The 22,111-nt window shown below is 35.0% G+C and overlaps 2 protein-coding genes and 1 long non-coding RNA gene across 9 annotated transcripts in view; all 3 read right to left on the bottom strand.

Moving 5' to 3' along the window:
• LOC147834325 (protein myomixer-like) overlaps window positions 1–5,305 on the bottom strand; it is a 48,193-nt gene extending 42,888 nt beyond the window's left edge. For 3 of the 6 annotated variants that reach the window (XR_015506471.1, XR_015506468.1, XR_015506470.1), the window contains exon 1: window positions 5,042–5,112. The gene's annotated coding sequence lies outside the window, so the exon portion shown is untranslated. Of the gene's footprint in view, window positions 1–5,041 lie in introns of all 6 variants that reach the window. The other 3 variants (XM_087279854.1, XM_087279855.1, XR_015506469.1) reach the window with 2 other exon arrangements.
• Window positions 1–22,111, bottom strand: part of LOC147841212 (uncharacterized) — a 1,204,737-nt gene that overhangs the window by 1,041,071 nt on the left and 141,555 nt on the right. The gene's annotated exons all lie outside the window — the stretch shown is intronic.
• The window catches only part of foxn2a (forkhead box N2a), a 70,441-nt gene continuing 68,170 nt past the window's right edge, over window positions 19,841–22,111 (bottom strand). Inside the window, exons 6-7 of one of the 2 annotated variants that reach the window (XR_015506456.1) lie at window positions 21,060–21,755; window positions 20,032–20,759 (exon numbers count right to left, since the gene is read on the bottom strand). Coding sequence is in view for 1 of the 2 variants with exons in the window: in XM_087279843.1 (XP_087135969.1) it covers window positions 21,307–21,755 (449 nt within the window). In the remaining variant the exon portion in view is untranslated. Of the gene's footprint in view, window positions 21,756–22,111 lie in introns of both variants that reach the window. The other variant, XM_087279843.1, reaches the window with a different exon arrangement.

Below are 22,111 nucleotides of genomic sequence, written 5' to 3'. Positions count from 1 at the left end.
AAAAATAGAAAAACAATATAATTTGTGTGCGAGCATGTGTGTGTGTTTGTTTGTGATGGACGGTGGCAGAAGTGAATCCAGGCAGCTGAAAGTCTGAACAAAGAGAGCATCATGTCTCAGCATTTGTAATTTGCTGTGCGTGCGTGTATGCAAGTGTGTGTGTTTCAGCTGCTCAAGTCAGATGTTTAAATCCTACATTCAACATGCTCAGCTTCAAGTAGCAAAACTGTTTTTGAGTTTACTGATAAAGACCTTTTAGTTTATATGATCCTAAAGATCTGAGTGATCTGATTTAAAATGAAGATCAGCGGCTTTCGGTTGATTTTCAAATACATGTCATTACTGTTTTTTTAGAATCTTTTAGCTTGTCATTTTAGTGTAAAATAAACAATCAAAATGAAGAACAGACTTGCAGAAATGAGCAAAAATTAAGCCTCCACTGCATGAACTCCTATGTATTTACATTAAAGGACATACAAATATATTTTATAAGCTTTTAATTAATAATAATGTTGCACAACTTGGAGAAATAATCTATATGTGATTTATCTGATCAAAACTGTCATTTAAAATTTGATTTACTACAATTTCATAAAAGAGCAGCAGGTTTGATGTGGTGGTTTTAACAGCACCAAAGAAAGACCATGCATAATCTCAAAGTACACTACACTATACTACTGTTTATGTACAATCGCTTAAACATTGTTGCCATTTTTTCCAATAAAGTTGTCAGTCGTCATGACAAATAGAGAAAAGAAAATACAGTATTTTAGAATTAAATTAAATGTAAATAAATCTTATATATAAAAATGGATAAAATCTTTACATTTATATTGTGTTCTATTTTCCTATTAGATTATTAAAAAAAGATATGCTTTTTGACCATATTTGATAGCGCATCAAAATGATCGCAGCTTTTGCTGTAACTTTAAAAATCGTACCCCTTCAAATCGCAATTTCGGTTTACAAACAGTTAATTGTGCAGGCCTAATTAATTATATGCATTTTTTAATTAAATCCTGATATAAAATTTATGAATAAATAAATAAATTAATAAATATAAATAGATTATTAAAGAAGTAAAGCATGTTAACAATTATATATATATATATATATATATATATATATATATATATATATGTGTGTGTGTGTGTGTGTGTGTGTATATAAATAAATAAATAATGCTGAAAATAACACAAAAATTTAACATATTATATTATTATAAGCAAAGGCTTTTTAAATGTCTATTGTTGATTAGACAATACATTTTAGGTTATTTGAAAACATCTTAAATATATACACAGATATATTAATTTTCATCTCACGTTAGAGACTATTAATATACAGTTTAAAGCTTGAATCTAAACATTATTCTTTGTACATTGAATTATATATATTTGACATTTTTTCTTAAAGAGATGGGATATAATTCAGTGTGACCTGTCAGGAAAGTCTGTGGCGAGCAGTCATTCATTTGAGAGGAAGATTAGGGCTCGGTCTCCCGTTTCAATTACAGTGTGCAGAAAAGGAGCACTGTTCATTTAATTACCCCTAAATTAGGGGGAAATGTATGATCCCGTCATCTAGCCCTGGAATTAGATCATGTGTCATGACATCATCGCTCCGTCTTTCTCCAATCCGTCTGACTGAAGCTTGTTGAGGAAAGTTAGATTAATATATTAAATCATGTCATACTTGTTTGTGCAATGGTCAAATTAGACTCGGTGTGGTGTGGATTAAAACAGCGTCTTAAAACAGGGGCTCAAATTTCTGTTTTCATTTATTCATTTTCTTTTCGGCTTAGTGCCATTTTTAAACTGGGGTCGCCACAGGGGAATGAACCGCCAAATTATCCAGCACATGTTTTACGCAGCGGATGCTCTTCCAGCCACAACCCATCACTGGGAAACATCTATACACACTCACACTTATACACTATGGACGATTTAGATACTCATTTCTCCTGTACCGCATGTCTTTGGACTGTGGGGGAAACCAGAGCACCCAGAGGAAACCCACGCGAATGCATATATATATATATATATATATGAGCAATTCCATAAAAATGTCAACCCTGCCATGAAAAGAAAAATGTTTTCACCAAAATAGCGAAACCATTTCTACATTTTTTGCGCAGGCAAGTGTTTTACAGTACTTTAAAAATACTTAAAAATGTGTCTGTCAATGTTTTCAAACTATTATATTTGATTTTCCAAAGTCACACAAATGGCAATTTCACATCCGTCACATCCATAACGAAAAAGTGTCACATCCATAACAAAGCTTTTCCCTCAAAAATGTCAAAATAAAATAAAATCAATCAGTTTTGTTCTATAAAGAGCCAACTCTTATCCTTTTGTTAAGGAATATTTATTTTGGGTTGTGCAGTTTAATTCACAGAATTTCTACGAAATATGTTGTATACTGTAAACTCGCAGACTTTTTTTGTCACATCCATAACGCATGTTTATTTTCCTCATTTAAAGTACAAAAATGTTCACAGATTGAATTTTTTTGATCCCATAACTCTGTGGTTAGTTGTTTTGGAAAATATAAACAGATGATTCAATATAATGTTAACGTATACTTTCTCTGCGAATTTATGTTTTGAATTTTTACTGCAAATGTCACATCCATAACGCTGGAATCAGCCATATATATGTATATATATATATATATATATATATATATATATATATATATATATATATATATATATATATATATATATATATATATATATATGTGTATTTTTTTTTTCAGATAAAACAAATGTTGATTAGGCAATTCAGGTTATTTTTTATTTATTTATATTAACAAAATATTAAAAAGACGGGGATACAGATAGTAAGACTTCATCTGATTGGTCAAATTTAGATAAACAACGATTGCATAAAATAAATAGAATTCATCACATTGTGTATTGCATATGTGCAATTCCATGCAAATCTCAACTTTGCCATGAAAAAATTTAAGTTTTCACCAAAATAACGAAACCATTTCTATGTTTTTTTGTGTAAGCAAGTCTTTTAAAGTACTTTAAAAATACTCAAATGCTTCAGTTAATGTTTTTAGACAATTTTATTTGATTTACCAAAGTCACACAAGCGGCAATAAAACCATCTGTCACATCCATAACCAAAAGGTGTCACATCCATAACGCTGGAATATACTGTTATGAATAACAATAATCTCAATAACTTTAGCGATTAACTTAGGCTAATTTAATATATGGAAACTTAATTTTAAGTGAAAAACAAAAACCTCTGAAATCTTAAATCTGGAAAAGATATTTTAAAATATCATGATATTCCAGCAATACCATGACTAGTGGGATCATTTTAATGTTGAGACTCAAAATCAATTTCAAAGCAGATATTTGAGAGCTCCAGGCATTCAAGCTGCACGATATTGAAAATATATTATATTGTAATTTTTTTTTTTTAATAAAAATTGCGATACAAATAGTTTCACAAGAAGGTCTGAATATCTCTACTTGACAATTTTCTGAGGAGTCTAACAGTACTAATTACAGAAATAGAATGATCACAATGCAATAAATGCTTTTCTTCGTCCATTTTCTAGTTTAAATATTTTAAAATTCTTCAAGTAAAAATATTGCTTGTTTTCACCTTCTGAAAAAAAAAGTCAAAATTAAGAGTTTTTCCCTTAAAACAAGCAAAATTATCGGCCAATGGGGTGAGAAAAATAATCTTGTTTTCGCTTTGAAATGTGGATATTTGGACTACAAATGGGACAATAAATGAACAACTTTTTTTTTTTTTTTTTTTGCATAAATCAAATACATTTTGAATAATTAAATACAATTTGGTAGCTCCTGGTCAACTATAAATCAGACTCAGCATTGCACATCTTTTGATGTGACTATTGCAAATGTGCACAATGCTGAATTGATATGTATAGAAAAATGGTTGGGATTTGGGAATCTCTGAACGCTGGAGGCCATGATGAATAAAGCCATGCCAAAGCCTTAAAAACAGCAGAATAATGGCAGCCACAAACAGATGCACTCAGTTGTTGTCTTGGCTCTTCAGTGGATTGTATGTTATTTGTGGGGTGTGGAGATTCACAGAAACATGTGTTTGATTAAATACTCAGCTAAATTTAGTTTCAAGGCACAGATGACACAAAATTTTTCTGATAATGTTGGAAAACCCTGCTGAAAATCCAGCTTAAACCAGCCTAAGCTGATTGGCTGGTTTTAGCTGGTTGACTAGCCGGGTTTTAGAAGTTTTTTGGCCGTTTTCAGGCTGTTTTCCAGCCTGGTCTTAGCTGGTCAGGCTGGAAAATGACCAGCTAAAACCAACTAAAACCACTAAAAAACTACAAGCTTCTAATTTACAATTTACTGTAGACATTCAAAAAAAAAAGTTGAATTTAAAGTAAATACCAAAAAAAAAAAAAAACATCAAAATATGAATTAGGTCTTTTAATCATACTGATATGACGCTAATCCTTCTGTTCAACCAATATGTTTTACTCTCAAATATTAATATAAAACAAAAACTAACATTATATAAACTCAAATGAATGATATCCACAACAGCAATTACAACTTTGAAACATGGAAAACAAAAACAATCTGAGAGCAAGCCAATACTAAACTAGCCTGTGTAAAAACATCAGAAATATAACTGGCCAAACTACTGCAGGGTTTCCAGTTATATTTAGTTATCAGATATATTTATGTATGTATGTATGCATGTATGTGTGTATTTGTGTGTGTATGTATGTATGTATGTATGTGTGTGTGTGTGTGTGTGTGTGTGTGTGTGTGTGTGTGTGTGTGTGTGTGTGTGTGTATGTATGCATGTATGTATGTATGTATGTATGTATGTGTGTATTTGTGTATGTATGTATGTATGTGTGTGTGTGTGTGTGTGTGTGTGTGTGTGTGTGTGTGTGTGTGTGTGTGTGTGTGTGTGTGTGTGTGTTTATGTATGTATGTATGTATGTATGTATGTATGTTTGTATGTATGTGTAAACGTCAATAAACACACCGATTAAGATTTTAACTTACCTTGAAATCCTAAATGATTCTCCAAAAGTCAGCGGCCATGTTGCAGGTGCTCCAGTCCTTTGTATAAATGGAGAGAAGCCGAAATATGTTCAACTCTTTTAAAGTACACTGTTAAAACTGCATTTTAAATCGTAAGAAACTCTGATATATGTATAATACATTCTTTCAAATGTTAAAAACAGCATTTATCAGGCAAGGAACCTTGTGTTCGGCGGTCAAACTTCATCGACTACGAGTGTTTGGGAATCGAATCTTGTTGATTCAGTACTTAAAAGAATCGACTCATACGTTTAACAGTCGTGTTTTTGCATACACTGGTTGACCTTATTCACTAAAAACTAATCGACTTCGTCAAGAACGTGCAATATTTTTTATTTATGTGTTAAAAACTTTTATGTAGAATTAATTCACTAGTGAATCGGACTACACTGTTTGCACTCTATGTTGTTGATTCATTATAACATGTCACATCGAATCGTAAGAGTCATTCGTCAGGAAGTACCCTTTTTGCCCTACAGTTTAATAGAAAAGGTTTGAAATAATACGTTTAGAGAATCAAAAACATATAGGGCAAATGTTGTAAGCCGCTTTTCAAAAAAAAATATTAAAGAATTTAGGATTACGATTGTTATCGATTCACTTAGGCTAAAAGAATCGGCTCTTAAGAATCGCGCGTTCAGGAATCAGATGGTCGGGGTTTACACAAATATAATCGACTGCGTTTTCTGCCACACAGTTATTGTTGTAAGTGTAACCCTCATCTGCTGCTTCTGCATTTGTTATTTACTCTCATTCTGTCAGCAGTTGGACGAGCTTTATGGCGAACAAGCGGACAACTGTGAGCTGTGACCTCTTGAGTGAGTGAGTGAGTGAGTGTGTGAGAGAGATCAAGCGTCTCTTATCATCACACACATTGAGTCACTTGTGGATTTCTTTAAGCTGGTCTTTAATTTCAGCATGTGCTCACTTGCCCTGTTCCCCCCAAAAAGACATTAAGAATCATATCACATCATCAAAATGTCTTTTTATTAAAGCAAATTGTTTATTTAAAGCATTTTAATCGCAAAAAATAATGTAGGTTACAGTAGATATACAGTCCTGCAGTCGTTAAAAACATCAAATTAAATGTAGCAATAATTTAAAAATATGACAAATATTAAAATGTAACAATAGCAAAATAATAAATTGTTAAATAATAATGTATCATGCACTAAAAAATATGATTAATATGGCATGACAACACATGCTTTTATGTTAATCATAAGTTATCATGTTTCTAAATTGAGCTGTTTTAAGTCTCTTTGTAAGTTAAAATTACTCAAGTTTATTCATTCATTCAATTTCTTTTCGGCCTAGTCCCTTATTTATCTGGGTTCACCACAGCAGAATGAACCGCCGACTTATCCAGCATATGTTTTACGCAGCGGATGTCCTTCGGCAACCCAGCACTGGGAAACATTCACACACACTCATTCACAGACACACTACGGCCAATTTAGCTTACCCAATTCACCTGTACCATGTCTTCGGACTTGTGGGGAAAACTGGAGCACCAGGAAACCCACATGCAAACTCAAACAAAAACTAAAAACGCCAACTGACCCAGCGACCTTCTTGCTGTGAGGCGAACATGCTACCACTGCGCCACCGTGCAGCCCCTACTTAAGTTTAATTTGATTTAAAAATGTATAGCCTATAGCCTGTGTGTGTGTGTGTGTGTGTGTGTGTGTGTGTGTGTGTGTGTGTGTGTGTGTGTTTAAGGCAATTTTTCACACTGTATGAATAACCTTTTAAGACATGTAAATGCATTTTGTTTTTGGGAAATGTAAACTCTGCATACATATGCTTGTTTAGTCTCTTGTGTCTCACCAATCTGCACTTAATGCTCAAAAATACAGTAAAGGATGTGAAATAATATTGCAATTTAATATAACATGAACAGGTCTGTCTGTCTTCTGTTCTCCTGAAAGTTTGATCAGTATTGTAGCTATAATTATAATGACACTCCTATTATTAATTTCCATATTTGAGGCAGCGTGTGACGTGATGATGATGATGATGATGATGAGGTGTTTCTGAGGTCTGCATCAGCTGTTCGTCCAGCATTACAGCAGTACAGTCCTGCATTGTCCTCCAGATCAGCAGCTGACACACGTTTAACGACAGCAGCCAATCACAGCGCAGCTCCAGCCCACTTGACGCTGAGCTCTGGCAGATTATTGGACAGCTGACACCAGCTGGAGCTGTCAATCACACCATCAGCTGCTCGCTTCACTCCTGCTGACTGCAAACACCAGAGCTGGAGATGCTCTATTTACAGGATAATACCTTTACAGTCTATGGATAATACAAGCGCATTTGCATGTCAAAGATAAAATATATCATTCTCGTGTTTTGTCTTTGATGTCAATTAAGCATTTATTATGAGGTTCATCTGTTCATTTTAAAATATTATTTAGGCTAATCATAACACAATAATATTAAATAAATTACACCATAACAAATACTATATTTTTAAGCTAAATGTTTTTATTTTTTAACGTAAATATAAAGAAAGCTCATAATTAATGAATGCACCCCATTCCGAAAGAGAATATTTTTATCCATTTCTCAGTGAGCATAGGTGTAAAAACTGATTTATGCAAGATATTAATGATTATTATAGTATTTTAGTCACTGAACGTCTTCAGAAAAAAAAAATTAATCTATGCAAAATATTGCAAAAACTAAATAAATAAATTTATATATACATTTGTTTATTTTTCATATATATATATATATATATATATATATATATATATATATATATATATATATATATATATATATATATATATATATATATATATATATATGAATGATTTTAAAAATCTTAATATTTTCTCCAAACATATAAATTTGGGCTACTAATTTTGGACCGTTATCGTGGGTTATTTTGTTCGATAAGCTCCAGATTTGGCTTCAGTACTGACTAATCTAATGTCTATGCACAAATATAAAATTGTAATTAATTAAACAGAAATTAATAATTACCATCGACCAAACATCGTTAGAAATGGAAAAAATACATTTAGATCTATGCGAAATATTGCAAAATTACAAATATAAATTTATTTCTCTAAATTGTTTGAAAATCTTGAAATTTTCCCCTAACATATAAATGAGGGTGTGCTAGTTTTTGGAATGTTATTGTAAGTTATTTTGTTAAATTAGATGTACAAATAAAAAATTTTAAAGCTACCTATAGAAAATATAAATTTAAAAATTAAACCTACAGGTGAAGCTGCGGTCACACTAGAGTTTGTGTGTGCGAAATTCTGTTGTACGGCGCTGTGAAAAGGGGCGGGATTAAACAAGATTATTAGGCATTAAAAAAGCGAGCGATTGCTCCATGTTTTTAATTTCTGCCCAGAGATTTCATGTTTTGGTCCACGATTGGTTTCAAGCAGTCAAGTGATGCGATTTCACCAAGCTTGAACTTTGCACCACAGCAACCTGCGAAACTTGACGCATGACCCTACGTTTCCGGTCTGACGCATTTGTGTTCATATGAATTGAAGTCTATGGGAGGAAAAGCCCAGTGTGACCGCAGCTTAAGTGTGTTGAAGCAGGGTTGGAACTAAACTGTGCAGGGCTGCAGCCCTCCAGGAACTGGTTTTGACTGGGAAACAGAACAATCCACTCTTGTCCAATGACCTGCCTAATTAACCTGATAAAAAAAAAAATTCACAGGGATAGATTATGTGATTTTTCCAGTGATGAGTTGCGGCTGGAAGGGCATCCGCTACCTAAAACATATGCTGGATAAGTTGGCGGTTCATTCCGCTGTGGCGACCCCAGATTGATAAAGGGACTAAGCCAAAAAGAAAGTGAATGAATGATTATGTGATAAAAAGTGCAGTTGAAATTAAAGATGCGTAAGTGTAAAATATGTAAGATTGTATTGTTATGATTGAATGAAACATGAAAGCATGAAGAAATATAGTGAAGAATCGGGCAAACAGCGCCATCTGGTGTTTCTGGAGACCTCATCGACACTCTGTTCACAGTCTGATCAGGCTTCTCAAGGTTTTATTTCTTTCTCTTATAGTTTGTCCACCATAATGTACATACATTTGCTGCTGAAAGTGGAGGCAAGCAAGCAAGTAATGAACTAAATAAGCAATAATTGAACTCACATCATCATTATCTGTGTGCGCCAATTAGCTAGTGTTTTTCAGCCACATCCAGGGCCGGAGTGGGACTCCTTTTCAGCCCTGGAGTTTCAAGCCTCAGACCGGCCCACCTCAGTTCACGACTGACTATATTAAAATAAGGTCATTTCCAAATCAGTTTCTAATGACACTATCACGTCTTTTTTTGAGAAAACAGCTGCTTTAGAACTTCAAATGTTCAACAACCCTAACAGTATTATATGTCTTAACAATAAAAATGAAAACAATAAGTTACTCTAACGAGGATCGATCCCGGGTCCACAGCGTCTTTTTCTAACGCGCTAACCGCTGGACCACAATAGCTGCATTCAGAAAGGAGACACAACTGAGTTTTATAATCATTAAAATAGATGAAAAGAGAAGAGATGCGGTAAAATAATGAATAAAAAGGCTGTGGTCAAGTAAATAAATAAATTTGAAAAGTGTGACTGCTGAGAGCAACAGATTCTGCAGCTTGGGACACCGGCCCTCGCGGCCAAAAAACGGACCGGCCCACCGGGAATTCTCCCGGGCCTCCCGATTAGCCAATCCGGGCCTGGCCACATCTAAACTTCCGGTGAACGGTTAATTTGATTATTTTTAATTTAATAAGGTTCCTTGTACAGCATCCATGTTGTAATGTAATGAACATATAATCAGTGTAATAGACTTAAGCATTTGTTGAGTTGTTCAAGTGTAAAACGAGATGAAAGACCGCTAAAAATCAGCAGCAGGTGAGAAAATCCATTGAAAATACTGTGGTATAATACATTTTCTAATTTTAAAGACGTGACAGGGATAAATGTGATTTAATCCAGTGCTTCTTGTCCGGTCTGAGACCCATTTTATAACGTATATCAGTCAGACAGTGAGGATTTTTAAAGAAATAAGACCTTAAATGCTGCGATTTTGTAATTGGAAGACAGTTTACAGGAAGCACTTGAGCTGGGTGACTGAAAATTAAAAGTCCTTGTTCATATACACGTTCTTTATGTTAAAGCTATACCCATGTTGGTTATATTTCATTTAGGCTATGTGGAATTACATATCTAATAATTATTCTGCTGTAAGTTTTTTTTTTGCCTGTCACCGGTTTTCTTTGTCAAGCAAAGCGTCAGATTTTGATTAAATATTAAAGATAGTTTTTTTTTTTTTTTCAGTGGATTAACTTGTACAGATTAAGTGTTCACTTTAAGACCTACAATATGTGCTAGGATAATAAACAGTCTATTTTGATTAGAATCTGTGTGTTCATTTTATATCCAGCAGGTGGAGCAGTTCGACCAGATGATTAACAGGAAAATTTACAAGTCATGAACAGTGATAAAATAGACACCTACTAGCCCATATACAATATTCAACATTAACATCCTGCAATTAATTATGTGTAATAATATGGATTTTCTGTTACAAAGACAATATGTTTCCTAAATTAATAGCTTAAAGTACATTCTGCAAAATACACCCTTTGCTTATTGATTTACTATAGAGCGATATGACAGACGTAATTTTTTAATTTTAGAAATGAATTTAAATACTCCATCCATTCCATCTATAGTATCTATCTATCTATAGTATCCATGTATAGTATCTATCCATCCATCTATAGTATCTATACATCTACAGCAGTGGTGCTCAACCCTGTACCTGGAGATCGACCTTCCTGCAAAGTTCAGCTCCAACCCTGATCAAACACACCTGAAGCAATTAATTAGGATATATCTACAATATATATCCATCTACAGTATTAATCTGTCCATCAATATATAGTATCTATCTATCTATATCCATCCATCCATCTACAATATATATCCATCCATCCAACCATCCAAAGTATCTATCTATCTATCTATCTATCTATCTATCTATCTATCTATCTATCTATCTATCTATCTATCTATCTATCTATCTATCTATCTATCTATCTATCTATCTATCTATCTATCTATCTATCTATCTATCTATCTATCTATCTATCTATATCCATCCATCCATTCATATCCAATATCCATATAATATCCATCCATCTATAGTATCCATTCATCCATCCATGCATCTACAGTATCCATTCATCCATCCATAGTATTAATACATCTATAGTATCCATCCATCTATAGTATCCATTCATCCATAGTATTAATACATCTATAGTATCCATTCATCCATAGTATTAATACATCTATAGTATCCATCCATCTATAGTATCCATCTATATACTATCTATCCATCTATAGAATATATCCATCTATAGTATCCATTCATACATCCATAGTATTAATACATCTATAGTATCCATCCATCTATAGTATCCATTCATCCATAGTATTAATACATCTATAGTATCCATCCATCTATAGTATCCATCTATATACTATCTATCCATCTATAGAATATATCCATCTATAGTATCCATTCATCCATCCATAGTATTAATACATCTATAGGATCCATCCATCTAAATATTATCTATCCATCTACTGTATAGTATCCATTCATCCATCCATAATATCAATACATCTATAGTATCCATCCATCTATATAGTATCTATCCATATAAAGTATATATCCATCTATAGTATCTATCCATCTATAGTATCCATTCATCCATCCATTCATCCATAGTATTAATACATCTATAGTATCCATCCATCTATATAGTATCTATCCATCTAAAGTATATATCCATCTATTGTATATATCCATCCATCTATAGTATCTATCCATTCATCATCTATATAATCTATCCATCTATATTATCTATCCACCCACCTATAGTATCTATGTATCCATCTATTCATCCATAGTATCTATACATCTATAGTATCCATCCATCTATATAGTATCTACCATATATAGTATCTATCCATCTATATTATCTATCTATCCATGCATCCATATCTATCCATCCATCCATCCATCGTATCTATCCATCTATAGTATCTATGAATCCATCTATAATATTTATTCATCCATCCATAGTATCTATACATCTATAGTATCTATCTATATAGCATCTATCCATCTATAGTATCAATCCATCCTTCATCTATATTATCTATCCATCTATAGTATCTATCCATCCTTCATCTATAGTATCTATCCATCTATATAGTATCTATCCTTCATCTATAGTATCTATCCATCTATATAGTATCTATCCATCTATATCATCTACCCATCCATCCATCCATCCATCCATCCATCCATCCATCCATAGTATCCATCAATCTATATAGTATCTATCCTACCAATTATCCGTCCGTCCGTCCGTCCGTCAGTCTATCTATCTATCTATCTATCTATCTATCTATCTATCTGTCTGTCTGTCTGTCTGTCTGTCTGTCTGTCTGTCTGTCTGTCTGTCTGTCTGTCTGTCTGTCTGTCTGTCTGTCTGTCTGTCTGTCTGTCTGTCTGTCTGTCTGTCTGTCTGTCTGTCTGTCTGTCTGTCTGTCTGTCTGTCTGTCTGTCTGTCTGTCTATCCATCGATCCATCATCTACTATCCATTCATCCATGAAAGACAATATTTATATCAGATTTACTCATGACATTGATACTGAAATCATGACAACTCAAAACTCACGTTCGTGTTCAGATATCTGGACAGGGCATCGTAAGTAAAACAACATCATCTTTTATTCAGTAATACCGTATAATGCAGTTGCATATCTTTGGCGAAAATAAATTTTATAAACATTTTATTAACAGAGGTTAGCATACAAAACAAAAGGAGTCTGTGTGACAGACGGCAGACAGAAACAAACTGATACTGAAGTGGCGGATCAGATCAGATCAGACTGGCAGTATTTACACCGGTAAAGCAGAAGATCAATCACTCTACACTGAGATTCATAATGGCAGTTCACAAAACAACTCGTGTCATAATAATACACTCATGTTCAAAGAAAAATACAGACACGTGGGCTCAACGGTTCCCAGATTTATTCTAGGCTTTTTGGGTGAATCTCACAAGTATATTTCAGAAATGAGAAGTCGAGCCAATCTGTTTTTGACTTTTTGTTTGCAGAATATTTTCATGCACATTTCCCATTTATACACACAGAGCCACAGATAAAACTATTCTTGACAATTCTCAGTTTCATTTGATTTAATTATTAGGTGTAGTTTAGTCTATAGTCTTTATATTTTATTTACACACTGCGTCGTACCTCACAGCACTGTGCCTTTTAGAACTCTAAACATAGATTTCGATCAGTGTAAGCACACTGGTGCCGCAGTGCCCAGCTACAACTCAGGACATATTTCTGCCGCACCACAGAGCGCCATCTGAATGGTTTCATTTTAAATAGCATGCAAATGTGCGCATCTGCTGTACGAAACGTCCAATTGTCATGTGCACGCTGTGTCACCGCGCTAAGCGGAGTATTCGTTGTGTGACCCGCTTAAGACCTATGCCGTTTTGGAGCCCCCAGAGTTACTATTAGGGGGCCTAATCAAACCCCTCCGCCTCTGTTCTTTACATTCTCTTTAATCCACCACCCCCCTTTACCCCATCTTTACCTTAACCTGCAATACCACCGCACCCTACGCCCCCCCCACGATACCTCCGCACATAATCCCCAACCACACCTCCACCTCCACAACTCCAACTTTCTACCTTAAACCACCCCCCAACCCCCTTTCACTTTCGTCCGAGATATCCCCGCACACCTGCCCCCCCCCCTCACTTTTGTCCATGATACCTCTGCCCCCGCATCCCATCCAACCCCTTACCCCATCCCAATTCACCCCCTGCCCCCTTCACTTTTGTCCACGATATCTCCACCACCGTATCCCCTCCAACCCCTTACCCCATCCCAATCCACCCCCTGCCCCCTTCACGTCTGTCCACGAAACCTCCACCACCGCATCCCCTCCAACCCCTTACCCCATCCCAATCCACCCCCTGCCCCCTTCACGTCTGTCCACGATACCTCCACCACCGCATCCCCTCCAACCCCTTACCCCACCCCAATACACCCCCTGCCCCCCTTCACTTTTGTCCACGATACCTCCACCACCGCATCCCCTCCAACCCCTTACCCCACCCCAATACACCCCCTGCCCCCCTTCACTTTTGTCCACGATACCTCCACCACCGTATCCCCTCCAACCCCTTACCCCATCCCAATCCACCCCCTGCCCCCTTCACGTCTGTCCACGATACCTCCACCACCGCATCCCCTCCAACCCCTTACCCCACCCCAATCCACCCCCTGCCCCCTTCACTTTTGTCCACGATATCTCCACCACCGTATCCCCTCCAACCCCTTTACCCCACCCCAATCCACCCCCTGCCCCCCTTCACTTTTGTCCACGATATCTCCACCACCGTATCCCCTCCAACCCCTTACCCCATCCCAATCCACCCCCTGCCCCCCTTCACTTTTGTCCACGATACCTCAACTACCGTATCCCCTCCAACCCCTTACCCCATCCCAATCCACCCCCTCCCCACCTTCACTTTTGTCCACGATACCACCACAACTAATTCCCAACTCCATCTCCGCACCCCCCCAACTCCCTACCTCAAACCACCTCCCACCCCCCTCACTTCTGTCCGCGATATCTCGCACCCCACCCCCTATCCCCCTTCACTTTTGTCGTGCTACCTTTGCAACCCCCACCCCACCACCACCCACCCTTACCCCCATCTTAACTTCAACCCACGATACCCCCGCACCCTACCCCCCCTTTACTTTTGTCCACGATACCACCGCACATAATCCGCACCCCCTTTCGTCCTTGATACCTCCACCTCTGCACCCCCCCCAACTCTCAAACCAAATCCCACCCCCTTCACTTTCGCCCACGATACCTTCACACGTTACCCCCTTCCCCCTCCCTCCCTCCATTTCTTCACTTTCGTCCACGATACCTCGGCACATCAACCCCCCCTTTACTTTTGTCCTTGTTACCTCTGCAACCCCCTACCCCCCCCTCCCCTTTTTTTTACCACGTTACATTATCATCCCCCAACCCCCGCTTTACCTCCACACAACAGGTCATACCCATGGCATTATACAATTTGTCCTCGTAAACCACATAAACAAGTACGCATAAACAAAACAGCATCTGTATATGAAATGGACATGTTTGTGACTGGTGTGTGTGTAAGGGGGAAATGTGTGTGAATATAGACAGCAAAGTTCAATAGAAGTTAAAATAAATAGGTTTAATTTCTGCAGGTGAAACTGAACGTCTGACTCTTTCATGTTAATTATGATGGCAGGTTTGGTTGAGATTCACCCTGACAGCTGATTGGCAGTTTCAGTAGTCAACACAGAGGTCAGAGGTCAGCAGTAGTCCAACAGAGACCAAAGCAGATTATGGCACAGGAGGAACTGAAACAGGTTTAGCAGACACTGATGCGGTTTACGCACGCACACACGCACACACACACACACACACACACACACACACACACACACACACACACACACAGACACAGAGGGCATGTAGAGGAGTTAAAGTCAGCTGACCAGAGGAGAGGCTCATATGTATGTGTGTGTGTGTGTGTGTGTGTGTGTGTGTGTGTTTATACATAGAGTCCATGTGTAAATGCGTGTGTGTCTGTTTGTGATGGCGTGTGTGGATATACATGATATACATGTGTGTGTGTGTGTGTGTGTGTGTGTGTGTGTGTGTGTGTGTGTGTGTGTGAGTGAGTGTGTGTGGTGCATTAGAGTGTTCTTGGTAATCTATGCAAGTATCAGTGAACATGATTGTGTATATCTACATTTTGTGTGTGCGCGCCTGTATAACTGTGAGCATCTCTAAGTAAATTAAGAGTATCTAAGTGTGTCTTTAAGTATGTGTGTGTGTGTGTGTGTGTTTATAACTGTATGTGAGTATCTGTGAGCATAAATGTGTGCATCAAAGTGTTTGTGTGTGTACGTGTGTATGTGAGCATTTGTGTGTGTGTGTGTGTGTGTGTGTGTGTGCGTGTGGAGGAATGTGTTTATATATCTTTGAGTATGTGTGTGTGTGTGTGTGTGTGCTTGTATAACTGCATGTGTGTATCTGAGTGTTTGCATGTTTATATAACTGTACGCGAGAATCTGTGAGCATGAATGTGTGTATCAGAGTTTAGTGTGTGTGTGTGTGTGTGCTTATTTAACTGTATGTGAATATCTGTAAGCATAAATGCGTGTATCTGGGTGTTTGTTTGTGTGTGTGTGTGTGTGTGTGTGCTAGTATAACTGTATGTATCTCTTAGCATGAATGTGTGTATCAGACTTGTTTCTTCATGTTTGTGTGTATGTTTGTCCGCTAGAATGTGCGCACACATGTACTGTATCTGCAAGCCTGTGTGCATGCATGTATCTGAGTGTGAGTGAGTGTGTTCAGGCTGTTGTTCAGGTTCGGCACTGCTGCAACACTTGCTGTGATTCAAACGTCTCAAACAAAGAGTAAAATGAGGAAAAGCAAGTAAACACACTCCACACACACACTTGTTTTGTGGCTGCTGTATCACACAGCGTTGGCCTTCTGCACCAGAAACATTCATAAACACACAAATATGAGCCGCTAAACCAACCAGCCTCAGCTATCTGTCCTATAATGTGGCAGTGATCTGTTTATCAGCAAAAAGCACAATATTTCACCCCAAAATTAAATGAATTATGTATAAATATTACAGTAGACTGAATATTAAACATCCAATCACTGTAATACTTAATAAACGTCAAGTCTGCTTGTAAATCGAATCATTTTAACTGTATTATTGTAACAAATACTGTAATATTATTTTTATTTTTCTATTAAAATCACCACAAATTACAGCCAAAATAAATACTAGCATGATTTATAAATACTTATAAGCATACATAAGTTGTTTTTATTTATATTACAGCAATAAAAACATTATTGACAGAACAAATATTCAAAAATGATTCATTAAGTGCCAATTTTCCCCCAGAATTGTCTGCAGGCTCAATGCAAAAGTCATCTGAAGGAGGAAAACGGGTTTAAAAACATCAAGAAATTAATGTCATAATGAAAAAACAACCCTTAATCTGGATTTCCTTTATGCTAAATATATTTTCCCATATTTCTGTTTGATTTTGAGGTGAAATATGATCTATTTTTAGACAGTTTTGCACCCAAGTCTTTAGTTCCTTTAGATTTAAATGCATAAAGAGCTGAAAGCATTCAAACAGGCAATGCATGAGCACAGAAACACATGCATACTTCGACACACACACACACACACACACACACACACACACACACACACACACACACACACACACACACACACACACACACACACACACACACACACACACACACACACACACACACACACACACGACAACATATATATTCATCATAGAGCTACACGGCTGGAGTTTTTGCATAGGCTCTGAACAGAGGGAATCAAACAGTAGCTCAAAACTTATGAAAAATACTGACCAATCACAGAGAGCCGCAAACTAAAGAGGATGATGGGAGAATTCGTTCCAGTCTTCAGTGTTCAGACTTGCTTCACAATGCATCTTGGGTCTGATGTGTGTTTATTAATAATTTTTGCAGATGTTAAATGTGGTATAATCTGAAAGTAAACCTCATGAAGCCATCCAAGAGCACCTCCAGGTCAGATTTCACTCCAAAATAAATCAATAAATAATAATAAATAAATATTTTGCATTAAAAATTGTTTATTTTAGTACTATTATTACTAGCAAAGCACACATAAGCTTTTTTTTCTAATGCCAAATTATTTGAATAATTTATAAACGCATAGAAATCATAATTCAGTAAATAAAAAAGGTTTTATTTGCAGTTTCTGTATATTATGTTTACTAACATATTAGGGGGAAATGGAATATTTAATTAAAGACTGAATTATTTTTATATAGCGTGTTAGTGTTTGATTTACTAGCAAATTTACAATGTTTTACAATAACTTGAAAAAAAGATAATATTAATAAAATGGATATTATTTAATACTATAATATCATTGTTTTATTTTGATAGACATTTACGATGTTTTTCAATTACAATAACTGGAAAAATAACTGAGAATTAATAAAATGGAAAAAAGCTGCAATGAAAAATCTGATATGCTAAAAACACAATTAATTCCTTGCTAATCAATTACAGTGATGCTAAATATTATGTTTTTATTTATTTATTTCTTCTGTAGAAATTTACAGTTACTATAACTGAAAAATATTTTAATGCAAAACATTTTTTTTCTCCCTAATCAATTACAGTAATGCAAATATTATTTATTTATTCATTCATTTATTTTTATAGTAATTTACAAGTATAATAATTGAAGATATAAAAAATGGAAAATAAATGCTGCAATGAAAAATCAGATAATATTTTCCTTGCTAATTAATTACAATGACGTAAAATATTATGTTTTTATTTATTTGTTTGTTTTTATAGAAATTTAAAATTACAATCATTGAAAAATGAATTGATAAAACGGGAAAATAATGCTGCAGATATCTTTAAATGTATATTTCAATGCAAAACATTTTCTCTCGCTAATCAATTACAGTAATGAAAAATATTGTTATTCATTTATTAACTTTTTTATAGTTATTTACAATTACAATAACTGAAAATAGAGAATTAATAAAAAGAAAAAATAATGTTCCAGATATCCTAAAAGCATCTTTTTTCCATGCTAATCGATTACAGTAATTCGAAATATTCTTACTTATTCATATAATAATTTACAATGTCTTGCAATTACAGTAACTAAAAAAAGCGAATTAATACAATGGGAAAAAATGCTGCATTAAAAAATCAGATATCCTAAAACAAATCTTTTCCCCCTTATTAATCAATTACAGTAATGCAAAATATTATGTTTTTATTTATTCATTTATTTTTATTGTAATTTTCAATTACAATAACTGAAAAAAATAAATTTTATATAAGGGAAAAGTATATTGGAATGAAAAATGCAGGTATGCTAAAACATATTTTTTAACTTGCTAATCGATTACAATAATGCAATATATATATTTTTTTACTTATTTTTTTATTTTGAGAAAATTAAAATTTACAATGTTAGAGAAAATAAAAATTCACAATGTTTTCCAATTGCAATATTTATCAAACGAAAACTACAAAATTGGAAAAAACAATGTAGCAGATATTCTAAAATATATATTTCAATGAAAAACATTTTTTTCCCATTTTTTTTATTGTAATCAATTACAATAATGCAAAAATTTTGTTTTGTTTATTTATTTATTTTTATAGAAATTTACAATTACAATAATTGAAAAAAATGAATTAATGAAAAGGGAAAATAATGTTAAAGATATCTAAAAATGTAATGCAAAACTTTTTTTTTCTCTCACTAATCAATTAAAGTAATGCAAAATATTCTAATTTATTCATTTATTTTTATAGTATTTTATAACTACAATAATTGAAAAAAGAGAATTATTTAAATGGAAAAAAATGCTGCAATGAAAAATGAGATATCCTTAAAAAATCGTTTTCCCCTTATTTATCAATTACAGTAATGCAAATTATTATTTATTTACTTATTTTTTAAATTTATATGGAAAATTTACATTGTTTCTAAATTGCAATAACTGAAAGAGAATTTATAAAATGGAGAAAATAATGTTGCAGATGTCCTAAAATATATAATTATTTTAATGCAAAACCTTTTTTCTCTAATCAGTTACAGTAATGCAAAATATTTATTTATTTTTTCATTCATTCATTTTTATATTCTGGAGTGAATTTATAACCATCGTATTTTCATGAGATTTACCCAATGGAAATCCTCAAACACCAGTGATTAATTCTAAAAAAACTAACGGCAGGATTAATAAAAAAAATAATCTGTTACCCATAATTCCTTTCTGCAGGCCCTCTGCTCAGATCGCAATGATATCCAGTGCCAGAGATGAACATAAAGAGCGCCGTCCGCCAAATAGCGATTATTGCATTTCCATTGACGAGTACAAAACCAAAAAAAAGGGGAATATTCTTGACATAATTCTCATTTTCAGGAGCTTAAGTGGACGACAGGAGAGGTTAGTGCTTTCGACAACACAAACATGCACTCGATCTCTGTATAAATACCACAGATTCACTTGGAAGAGTAGGACACTCACTTAGAGGAAGCATGCAAATGTCTAAGAGGAAAAAAAAAACATCAATTTCTCCTTAAGAAATCCTTCATCCCGTAGATTAGATTGACGCTCCAAAGTCTCGGTATGGCTTCGTTCACCTCCGCGTATTGCCGTAGTACTTTTTTGTAGTCAGAAAGGGGAAATTCTTTCATATAAAAATGAGGGGAAACGTACACTGCTGTAAAAATATCTGTTAATCAACAGTGTTTTCCATTTATTTACGTTTGAGAATTGTATTATAGGATGTTTGATGAGTTTTGATGTTGGAAATTCAACTCGTCAGTTTAACAAAGTGACTTTTATTGACATCCAAAATTAAAAAGTGCTCAGGGGTGGCTTAAATAACGTGTCGGTGCTCTTTGGGTAAGACATTCATCAGAATAAACAGCAAAAATGAGTCCAAGGCACTGGAAAAATGTGGGAAAAAAAATGATAAAGCCTTAATTGACATGCCTTGGCGCAGTTTTAAGGAATAGCCATGTCAATAAAGGCTTTTTAATATTTTATTTCCACATTTTTTGAGTGCCTTGGACTCATTTTTGCTGTTTATTTGGACTTTTACTGACATTTTAGTAGTAATAATTAATTATAATTATTTATATATATATATATATATATATATATATATATATATATATATATATATATATATATATATATATATATAATAAGGTTTCTGTAGCATTATATACGACACCAATCCAGACAATATAGCACTTTAAACTATTAAAAATGTTCATAAAAGTCTTTTTTTTTAAACTTGTCAGGGTTAAAAGTTTTTGAAAGAAAGATTAAGATCCCATAATGCAATTTAAACGCATAAAAACATATGGAAAAATGCTAATGAACAGATATTTTAGATACAGAGAGAAGAAGGTGATGTGGAAAAAATATGAGGAGGCACAGTCACTGACTGACAGGCAGTTAAAAAAAAATAAAGTCACAATTGTTGGCTTATTTTCGATGCTTTTCCAGTTTTTTTCTCTTGCCCGTCCGCTTGGAGAGATCCAAACCTGAACGGATTCCCGCCAAATGTAAAAGTGACCCAGCAGCCTCTTTTAGCTCTTCATCCAGCTCCGCTTTGACCTCATATCGGGGGCTTTTAACCGGAAGAGGGCACTTTACTGTGAGCGGGCGCCTGTGAACGGGCATCAAACGTGGGTTTCTTTCTTCTTCCGAGTCTTCCTCGCTGTGAAATCCTTCACTGCCATCGCGGTGGGCCTGTCCTGTCTCACAGCCCGCTTCATCCAGAGAGGACAGAGAGGAAGAGGAGGAGGAGGAAGAGCGAGACGAGCAGCGCTGGAAGGACGAGCTGCTGCTGCTGTAGTTGTGGTCCTGCTTTGGGTCGCTGCTCACCAAGACTGAGTCCGGCCGAGAGAGGTCAATAGGGCTGTCCGGGTCACCTGTGGAGCACAGCACAAGAACACACACACTCTCAGAAAACTGAAATATTCAGACTCAGAGCTGAAATGTGTTTATACTGTACATCACCATAGTTTGAAATTGAATAATGTGTAATTGCATTAATAATGACAGAAGGAAATATAGATAGTATGAAAGAAAAATGGATAGATGGGAAGACAGAAAGACAAATAGAGTGATAGGAAGAACTAGAAAGATGAATGGATGTACAGACGGACAGGGAATGACAGATACAATTATAGACCAACAGATAAATGATAGAACGATAGATTAATGGATAGATTAATATATTAAATAATTGAACGATAGATAAAACAATAGAAAGATTGACTGGCAG

This window comes from Danio rerio, chromosome 13, assembly GCF_052040795.2.
Source record: "Danio rerio strain M-AB ecotype USA chromosome 13, GRCz13ab, whole genome shotgun sequence".
NCBI lineage: Eukaryota > Metazoa > Chordata > Actinopteri > Cypriniformes > Danionidae > Danio > Danio rerio.
Note: the sequence above shows the minus strand (reverse complement) of the source record. Positions and strands in the feature narration are given on the sequence as shown.